Source organism: Syngnathus leptorhynchus, chromosome 3 (assembly GCF_054491065.1).
Source record: "Syngnathus leptorhynchus isolate UIUO chromosome 3, UIUO_Slep, whole genome shotgun sequence".
NCBI lineage: Eukaryota > Metazoa > Chordata > Actinopteri > Syngnathiformes > Syngnathidae > Syngnathus > Syngnathus leptorhynchus.
In genome coordinates, this window is record NC_141197.1 from 7584055 (window position 1) to 7594422 (window position 10368).

General features: G+C 36.9%; 2 protein-coding genes across 2 annotated transcripts; both read right to left on the reverse strand.

Annotated features, from left to right (window-relative positions):
• Positions 1-575: 575 nt before the first annotated feature.
• Positions 576-3727, reverse strand: calml4a (calmodulin-like 4a). Its single transcript, XM_085907659.1, has 5 exons — positions 3648-3727; positions 3528-3558; positions 3108-3248; positions 2284-2472; positions 576-1411 (listed from the first exon to the last, which is right to left on the reverse strand). Exons 1-5 carry the CDS (start codon positions 3648-3650, stop codon positions 1314-1316), a joined length of 462 nt encoding a protein of 153 aa, XP_085763785.1. The 5' UTR covers positions 3651-3727; the 3' UTR covers positions 576-1313.
• A 1326-nt stretch (positions 3728-5053) lies between these two features.
• On the reverse strand, positions 5054-10314 carry cln6a (CLN6 transmembrane ER protein a). Its single transcript, XM_085907719.1, has 7 exons — positions 10148-10314; positions 8649-8769; positions 8456-8554; positions 8093-8281; positions 6783-6838; positions 6237-6359; positions 5054-5808 (listed from the first exon to the last, which is right to left on the reverse strand). Exons 1-7 carry the CDS (start codon positions 10207-10209, stop codon positions 5538-5540), a joined length of 921 nt encoding a protein of 306 aa, XP_085763845.1. The 5' UTR covers positions 10210-10314; the 3' UTR covers positions 5054-5537.
• Positions 10315-10368: the final 54 nt, after the last annotated feature.

The following is a 10368-nucleotide window of genomic DNA, read 5'->3' on the forward strand; positions in this document are numbered from 1 at the left end:
ATTTTTCTATATTAATATATGATTTCATCGTGGTGGCCTGTGTTCTTAGTATAGGTGTATGTTGGAAACACCAAAGGGAGTCATCGTCTTCCTTTTGCTGCAGTTGGTATAGTTGGTACAGATTTCACTAAATGCTGCACAATCCACTTTTTTTTTAAATCAATTTAATGCAAATTTACTTTCTCATTATTTACTGAGGTGTCAGGGGCAAGGAACCAAAGAAATACGTACTGGATATAAAATGTCTACACACCCCAGATGAAAGTCCAGGTTTTTGTGATAGAAGGAATGACACTGATAAGCGTACAAGTGCCTCTATTAACTGGGGGTGGGTATTCTGAACACAGTCATTCAGAATTCACTTTTACATTCAAACCCATCAAGAATGGGAGTCGTTGCCTTCAATTAAGCCCATATAAAGTTCATGTGTTCTGCAAGGGTTTTCATGACAGTTTTGTAGTCACCTCTTAGAGTAGAGGTGTGTCAATGTTTTCCATGCACTTTAACTGACACATGGAACACAACATTTTGATCATTTATTTCATCTTCTTAATTTGACCATTTAATTCTCAGGCATGATCATCATTTTACCTCCAACATAAAAATATGTTATGAACATGTGGCCTTGAATTAAATATTTAATATGAATAAAAAAGATATACACTTAAATCTCAATTTTAATGGCTTCGATTCTATGCGACTTTCTAACGTGGTTTGGTTATGGACCCCAATTTGTTTTGCCATAATACATTTTCAAGTAGTATTCTACATGGATGATATAAGGACCGTACAAAATGGCTACCTTTTTTTCTCTTCCATCCAATTCACATAGCATCAAGATGACTTACTCAATCCACCTGATATTGTCACCTGCGTATTACTTCTCTCATTAAAATGTCAACAGACTTCGATGTGTGTGGAGCACTCAAAGTGACGGACGGCAAATGACCCTATCGGCTCCCCAACAACGTGCCTGACATAAATTAACGCAACAAAGGACCCCTTTCGATGCACTTTCGGGGTTAACGCGATTCACAAATTCTGGACCCCAAAGTCCGTGTAAAATTGAGATTCAGGTGTATATTAAATCAAAACCAATAATAAGAATAATAGAATAAGTCCACTTTAAACTGTAACTATAAAAAAATAGGACACTTGTCTCCCTTGGGAAACAAGTTATACTGAATGGGATACCTTTAACACGACAGACACAAAGATAAAACCCTTGAACGTTTTTGCAAACTTAATGAAAGAGTTCAAATTAAAGTCACACGGAGCAGTGTGTGTGTGTTTATTCCTTACAGTGGCCCAACTCAATAATCAACAGGCGGCAGAGTCACCAATTCGGTGAACTCTTCATAGTTAACAACTCCACTCGGCTTGATGTTTGCTTCTTTGAACAGCTCTTCCACTATCAAAAAAGAAAACAGAAGATAGCGTTTTAAGAACGTTTCAAAAGATTGCAATGCTGCCAGAGAAAATAATTTCTAAGTGTTACTAGTTAAAAGGTCAGCTCGGACCTCCTTTCATGACCTATTACTCAAAACATCTGGGCTCAGCCAGCGAACACTGAATTGTTGGAATATGTGAGAATTTAGACTTCTGTACAGTTTTACCAAATTAGGCTGCAGGAGCGAAACAATTTATCATCATAAAGTAAATTAATCAGTAAATTATATACCGAGCTATATTATTCTCTTGAAATTTGTTAGACATCAACTCTAGTTCACTGCCAGAGAAATTAAGGGGTAGTGTCAAGGCACATTTCCAAACAGGTGACTGATCACATTCGGTTCCCACAGTTGTAGGTAGAAGATGGTTTCAGCTATGAAATACTGGTATTGTGGCATTATATCAAAATCTTACAAATGTGTAGTTAATAGGGATGTTCGATACTATTTCAAACCGATACCGATATGAGTACTCGACTCTTGAGTAATGACGTTCCGATACCAAATAACCGATACCACTAATACTTTTGACGCAAAAAAATTGCATGATAACAATGAAAAATCATTTTACAGAAAGATGTTTTATTTATTTCTGACATAAGACAGAATAGTCAATCTGCAGTAGAGAATTTAAAAAACTTACTCTAAATTTAGGATTATTTTATCATTCATATTAGTGGTCTGTGTTAAAAAAAAATCGATGTTTTCAACTGATTCAGGCAGGTATTTACACTTTGTGCATATGTAACAATTTTAAGGGGTGTTGACATTTTTGTAATGTATTAGAGAACAGACTGGTTTTTTTGTCATGACGAGTGAGCCTTTTTCTTACCTTCTTTATCAGTAAGTTTCTCTCCCAACATGGTGAGCTTGGCTCTCAGTTCCGAGGCTTGAATGTATCCTTTCTTTTGTCTGTCTGTCATCCTAAAGGCTTCAAGAATTTCTGCCTTTGGGTCTTCCTGTTGTATCTGCCGGTGCATCATGGTCAGGAATGTAGAGAAGTCCAAGCTCCCTGACTTTTCTTAAACATAAAGAAGCATTTATTATTTACTTGTTCAATTCAGTTCAAGTGAAATAGCAATGAAACGGGCTTGTGTTATTGTACAAGTCTCGAAACACTACTACTCTTGAACTACACAATTTGTTTTCATCAGTTTATTGTGATATTTCCCCACAGGGCAACAAAGTGAATACAATTTAATTTCTTCCACTCATTAAGTCCAATAAGTCGTTTTTTCTCCACACAAAACAAAATGTACTGATTACTGGCTCTGGTGTGTTGGTTTCCTCTTACTACAAATTACTAAATTATGTTCAGATTGTAAATTGAATATAATGATTCGTGGTGGTGAATATGTTATGTTGATTCATCGTGTAATCAAATGCCTCTACCTAGGAAGATGTTTTGAGTGTTAAAAGCAAGATGACTAAAAAAATAATAATAATTGATTTCCACTGAGCAAGTTTCTCCAAATAAAACTAGCATATGCAAGAGGATGGCATTTACTAAGGGGCTGAGTGAAATTAGGATCCTTTGACCTGGTCAAAGATCTGCAATTTAATCGAGACCATTGTAGTGAAAATGCAATCTATCCTACCACAGCTAAGTTAATTTTAGACAACTATTAGTCAGTCATTGTTTCATTGCTTATTTACCAATTTTATGAACTTGAAGATGTCTTTCAATTTCACCAAGGGTGGGGCTTGTCCCAAGGCAGCGCATAACTGTGATCAGGTCCTTGACGTCAATTCTTCCCTTTTGTTTCTTGTCATACAATGAGAAGCACTCCTTGAACTCTACAAAGAAAATAATCTTGAATTGCGGTAAATCATCAGTTTATCAAAACTGTATCATCAAACAAGTTTACTTGAAAGTAAAATGAACTTTCAGGAAGTAGATAACAATATGGCATTCTAAAGCACACATTATTTTCATTTCACTGCCAACCCACTCATAAAAGGGAAATGTACGTAACACGCATCAAAAAAGGCACATCGAAAAGTCCCATTCAAACATTCTTTTGTGAATGATGGGGAAGGAATGGTGGTACAAAGCATGCGGCGAAGAAACCTTACCATTGATTTGAGCTGGTGTAAAGAATTTGGCCTGTGTGATGAAATAACAAAATGTACAATCAAAAACTGGTCTTTGAAGGTCAAAATCTTCCAAGTACTAACACAAACAATTGTTCTTACCATTTCAAGTACTTAATTTGCTTCCCAGTAAGAAGAAATTAATTTTATGAAGTCTCTCCCTCCACCTGTTTAAAGTCCAGCACCAAGCCTTTGTGTAATTTAATATGCGTTGCTGTGGAAACGCAGATACCAGATCCAAGGTGCAGAAAAGTTTAACCCTATTCTTTCCCAGCAAGCAATAAGAGCAACAGTTATAACATAACAACAAACTATTGATTTAAAGTACATTTGAGTTGAGATAAAAAAAAAAAAATAGACAATGCAAAGACAATCCATGTAAGAAAAAACACACAGACAAACACAAGCTTTTAAAGTGCAATATTACCTAGTTAGATCACAGAGACGATCATTTTCTGATGGTGGGCAAAAACAATGACTCATGCAATCAATAAGGACTTATTTAGTCATTTTACCAGTGATTGAAAAATGTCACCAAATCATTAGCATTACAGATGAAAATAGCTTGCTAAGTCTAATACCTTTTTCTCCCCACCATTCGGGATCAGGAGCATCTTTTACTCCACTTCCTCCTCAGAAAAAAACATGTTAGCTTTGCACATTTGGCTGATGTTTTTGGCTATAACTGGACACGAAATAAAAACGAGGGCCGATATAATTAAAAAATATATATAAAGTCAATGCTGGGCCATGTCGGTCTTGAATGAAGCAGCCATTTGGGGAATTGTTCTGAATTTTCCAGTTACCGCCCCGTCAATGGATGCTGTGAAGTTTGTAGCTTCAGTGGAAGCTACAGAGTTGAACACGATCAAATTGTGTTCGACAGGTCTTAGACGGTGGTACCTCAAAATGGCCATTTTGCAGAGGAAGGCGTGTCAGTGGAATTGAGGTTTTATCAGAGTACATTAGCCTGATTTCAATATACACTGCACTTTTCAGATATATATGACAATAATTTGAAAACCGTGTGTCATTTTCTTTCCGCTTGTATGCTTGGAATGCCCTCTCCGGATCGGGGATGAGATCCTGCCCCAAGTTGAGGTGTTCTAGTATCTTGGGGTCATGCACACAGATGGATGGATGGATGGATGGATGGATGGATGGATGGATGGATGGATGGATGGATGGATGGATGGATGGATGGATGGATGGATGGATGGATGGATGGATGGATGGATGGATGGATGGATGGATGGATGGATGGATGGATGGATGGATGGAAGATTTGTGAAAAGATATGAAATTCACCAAATTTGGATGGCCTGTTTCCGCTTGACACCAGCCATATACAAATAGAGGAATCATTTAAATGCTGGACTGAAAAAAAAGTAGATAGTGGAAAATGTGCAAAAGATTATTGTGAGGAATTATATAAATTCTGGACTGATAAAAAAAAGTAGACAGTGGCAAATGTGCAAAGGATTATTGTGCGGGATTGGGTAGCAGAGAATCGTAACGTTACATACAACAGCATTCCGAGCATTCCATTCATTTATTATTGACATCAGTATTGTATTGAGCACAAGGACAGTAGTTGTTGAATACATCGGTAATAATTGGTTATGCCTGAACCGAGCGGTATCAAAACTTAAAGCGACAAAACTGTCTAATAATTGAGCAATGCAAAAAAAAAAACATAAAAAAGTATAACACTTTGTAAAACAGTTTTGAAAGATTTTTCTTGTTCCTTGATAACTGTCTATTGCATAAGTGTCAAGCTCAAGCTAATTTCAAAACTAGTTATTCATCAGTTTGTTGTGAAACCTAGTATACTGTATATTGACAGTCATAACGGCCCTCCAAAGGCAACTTGTGGCCCCCGACAAAAATGAGCTTGACACCCCTGGTCTACTGTAACTGAAAAGGGGGGAAAGCAAATAGAATTCAAGCCAACATATAGTAAAAAGTGTAATGAGGTAAAAATGTTCTGATTCAGTGATCTTTTTGTATATGTAACATGTAGTAGGACCACGGTTCCGGAACGTACACAAAACCAGGGTACTTGTTGCGTAGTACCGGGTCATTCCATAGATAACCAACCCAGAGTGCCACTAAAAGCACAGTCACACAAAAACTATAGAACAAAAAAAGACCATTGCTGTCTGGGCTTAGGCCATGATGCCTTTGATGAATCACCACGGCCACCATTGCAAAAAAGGTGAGGAGAAACAGTTCAGTGATTTGTCCTTCCGTAACCAAGTACCTGCGGTGTAAATGAAAAACAGAAAAGTAAAAGATAATTAAAATTGATAGAATCAATTATCAAATAAATGCATTTGAAATCAACGTTCCTGGCCACAGTAATCATGCAAATCCCGCAGCCACGGCTGGCGTTAAATTTAATGTAAATGAACAGCACTAAGTACAAAGTGGGACATGAAAGCTTCATAAAAGTACGGCTGGAATGGAACACATTGTGCAGGACTCAATCGTTTTTATGGGTATTTTTTTCTTTTCCAGTCAAAAATGATATTGTCGATCAAAAATTCTGACGATATAACAAATATTGTAGGTATATTATGGATTGTGATATTGTCATTATCACGAGCTCCGGATCGTCACCGTGTTGAATCGTGAGTTACCGGTACTCACAAATGTAGACTTTAAAGAACATGATGACAGGAAACTGACCAGTAATAGAGTGCGCTGGGTACAAGTAACAGCCGGCCTGTGACTGGAATCTTCATCTGCTCTGTGGGCTCCGTGAAACATCCAGTGAAGTAGATGAAGAGAATGATAAAGAAGGGGATATACCTAAGACACCAGAGATGGCTTCTTGTGAACTGCACTGCTTGAGTTTTATTCATGAGTTGCACTTTAAGGGAAATAATTAGTGTGTGTGGTGCAGCATCCTATTAGCATACATTCTTTTATATTTCATCTTGTATCCTCACAAACATTCTACCTTAAAGGTTAAGAATGCTATACTGAGAGCTCAAACCTTCACAGCAATCTAATTTAGTCAGTGAATCAAGAATACACCGAGCATTTCAAGACATGGATCTGTTGCATGTTGCTTTCTTTAAACCACCGGTGAATTATAGTGCTCGTCTTTGTTTCTTTTCAAAAGTCTGATCGTCAAATAATTATATAATAATAATAAAAAAATAATTAAAAAAACACACGAGTAATACATGGTGGGTATATTCATTCTGAAAGATTATTGCTGCAACTTACCACATTAAATGTCCCAGATGTTCATCATAAAAATACAGCAGCTCAAATGAGTCAATCTGTAAATAAACAAGAGGCATGGAAGTATTAAAACGCATTCTTCCCAAATTACCTTTCGAACCTAATGACTACGAGTTAATGCAGTGTTGTTCTCTTGCGCAACAGTGACACCTATTGCATTTCCCCTTTTGTGCGTACTGTGGTACGTATGGAATGAGGCTGCAATGTAGAAAAAAAAATATTCACTTATGACTCAATCCTATTTTCTTTGCTTGTCAGAAATAAATAGAAAAGCGTAACAAAAAGGCTGCTTGGAACAATAGATTGGAATGCAAAATTCCAAGGAAAAAATAAACAAATACAACCTGCTCCAGATTAGTGCTGTGCAAAGAAACCTTATTGCCTTAAACCTTAAAGTTTCACTTTTATAATCTAATAAATACATAAATAAAAATAAAGAATAAATGCTTATTTATGTAGTATGCCGTCATAATTAAAAAGTTTAGGATTTCTTTTCACTACCCTGCACCTTTCTCAACCAGCCCCGTGAGAGTCAATATCAAAATGGCCTACAAGATGATCAATAATATCGAGCTCTCACGAAAAGTAGTCAATGGTCCAAAGTTTTACTTTTTGAATTGACACAGGAAGAGTAATGAACAATGGATTTGATCATCAGTCATGGAAGACAAATCCATTGGAGCTGGTGTGCATGGTTAAAGTTTAACGATACAATAAAAGGATGACTGGATGTGAAGGCAGGTTTGGTCTTATGTGATATGTATTGAGAAGTCATTTCTACCTTTTCTTGGTGCAACCTAATATATAAGTGTACAATATTTCATTAGATATGAAAAATAACACTATCTAATGCAACTAAAAGCAATATTTAAAGCCCCATGTCACCACTGTTTTATGCATTGTCAATAAAAGTTAAAAACGAACTGATCAGATTTCGGCCTTTGTGTAATGTAAATTCGTTCATCACCAATCTATCTTTTTATGGTTTATGGAATGTGATAAAGTATCATACAATATGCTCCATGCACAGACTCAAAAACTTACAAAGCCTCCTTCAGGTTGTATACGTGACACGGCTGATCGATCCGAGGAAAGCTAATTTCCAAATTTATATTGAGTCCAATTTGAGAACTACAGTTCGAAACAATATCTTGCATCGTCATTGTGTCACCAAATAAAAGATGAATACAAGTTCATTCTAACAAAAAATGGCACACTTCAGTTCTATCTCACTCGCAAATTACAGAAAAAAAGGCTTCACAAAGCTCACTCAGGCATAATTGTAGCCTTACCAGGGAGGCAGGTTTGAGGTCTTTCATGATCGGGTTTTCTCTGACTGACAGGTGGAGCTTGTAGCCACTCAGAACAAGTCTGTGGTTGATGGAGTCTCCAACCAGGTGGATGCTGGCTCCCATGACAAAAGTGATGATGCAAAGGTAAACTGCCGAGCGGGGCAGCGCCCTTGGACTGCGCTCAATCAACTAACAGAAAAAAAGTGACAAGTCAAAATACGCCAGTGATGGCAAAGAATTTGGTTTGAAAGCCTCTCAGGGTTCATTTCAAATCATGTCATTTCATTCCACATTAATAGCTTTTAATTGATGTGTCCTTGATATCTTAAGGCAAATGCGTACTGACAATGTGTTCGCACTTACCCGAAGCATGAGGAAAGGTGTTATGACATTGTAGGCCATGTGGAAATAGTCTCCGGCGCTTGGTTTGTTCAGGGGAAACCACTCAAGTGGAAGCATGATCTATGTATGGCACACCAAGAAAGTGATAGTGCTCATTGTTTTGTGCCTTTAATGTACACACGTATAAATGCTGGGTACGAGGATACTTGCTTACCATGACAATAGGCCGTCCAAAGTCTAGAATCCAGTTCTGCAGGGTTAGGTAGAACCACAAATCTAAATGGAAATCTTGCATTTTCTTCTGTGCCATGTTGAGCTTCGACCCAAGTACGCAGCTAAAACAGATGAATCCAGTTACACACAGTACAGCACAAATAAATATTTTTGCCGTGTATGTAAAATTAAAAGACTAACACAAAAGGTTAAAAGTGTTAAGGTACCACTTCATATTTTTATGTCTGCCTAATCCACACAAAAGTATATGCAGTTGATTCTGATTATTTTTTTTGTCTTCACACAAGAAAACGCGATTGCAGACTATTATTGATCAAATTCAGAAATGTTTAACTTTATCTTGCCATCAGTATGACCACATTCACTGTTAAGCATCTCTCAATGAAATATTGGCATCATTTTCTTCTTGCTCATGTGAAATACTTTGCAACTGAATGGGAATAACTGGGAAATGACAGTAAATTAACATATTGTTCTGTCTGTTCTGTCAGGTGCACATTGTAGTGGCGAACATTGATTGGCATGACTGTTTTAGCACTATAAAACAAAATATATTTCGGACTTTTGGGGGAAATCGGAAGGTTAATTAACACAAACTCGGAATCAGGTTAAAAAAATGAACTGAGAGAATAGAATGCAACGATGTGCAGAGGATAGAACAAAAAGATTGCATTACTTTATCTTAACCATTATTATTGGAAAATAATTTAACATAAAAATACTTATTTGTGTGTGGCTGGTTCAGTGGTTCTTTATAATAGTAAACTAGTAATCATATCAATGGCCACAACGTTCAGGCCATATTAAATAATCATTATTGATAAATATATTAATTTAAATGATTAAGATTTATTTTAGTATGTTTATTATTTTCCCAAGATGGTAAACAATCACAATGAGTTAATGGTGAAGCTTAATTGCATTTATATAGTACCTGAAAAAGGCTCTTCGTGCAACTATCGACCACCCCAGTTTAATGTTTAATGGGTCGGTTTGAATGTTAACAGTTAAAAGAAGTCTTTGACAGAAACCGCTGAATTATCGACTCATGCAGAAGAAACACGGTACTCTGTCCGCACAAATGGAACGCTATTAGTCCATTGACCTTGTAAAAGGCAACACAACCTGGATGACTGGCTGAACTTGACAGCTGTCGATACCAAGAAAACAGACACTAAGAGCAATCAGCTTCCATGTTTGTGTCTTTATTGTAATAATCAACAAATATGCGATCCTGTCACACCCTGACGAGGATAAGCTTTGCTGAAACTAGATGGATGAATGGACTCAAATTAAAATAACTTCTCAAACTGCAGAATTGCACACGAAATGAAGCATGACAGCTACCACGATGGTTGTTTACATTCGTTGTAACCACCATGGTTGATTAAATTCGTTGCAAAGTAAGCACAGCCACAAATGCAGATGTATTTCGTTTTTAAATAGCACTCCTTTGTTAAACGCTTCAATCAAACCAACCTAGTTTGTGAATTTGTTCGAAACGTTAAAAAGTTGTCCCGGCGTTTCCGTAATGACTGCATGTTCGGCACTGTGTTGGATCCAGTTGGTTTTGATAAATATTACAAAAACCAAAATAAAAACCACGTAAGTTATTAAACTCGCATTTTCTCGTCGCTTGTCCTACACTTCCTGTTTACTGTTACGTCACCAGTTGTCAACCAACCAGCATGCAGCTGTAC

Excerpts from the sequence above, each read along its gene's own strand:
- calml4a (XM_085907659.1), bottom strand. Across the intron at positions 3,249-3,527 it reads TACACCAGCTCAAATCAATG|AGTTCAAGGAGTGCTTCTCA; the intron begins GTAAGGTTTCTT and ends TTTTCTTTGTAG. Across the intron at positions 2,473-3,107 it reads TCTTCAAGTTCATAAAATTG|AAAAGTCAGGGAGCTTGGAC; the intron begins GTAAATAAGCAA and ends TTTATGTTTAAG.
- cln6a (XM_085907719.1), bottom strand. The coding sequence starts at position 10,209 with ATGCAGTCATTACGGAAACGCCGGGACAACTTTTTAACGTTTCGAACA. Across the intron at positions 8,282-8,455 it reads CACCTTTCCTCATGCTTCGG|TTGATTGAGCGCAGTCCAAG; the intron begins GTAAGTGCGAAC and ends TTTTTCTGTTAG. Across the intron at positions 6,360-6,782 it reads CATCTGGGACATTTAATGTG|GTATATCCCCTTCTTTATCA; the intron begins GTAAGTTGCAGC and ends CTGGTGTCTTAG.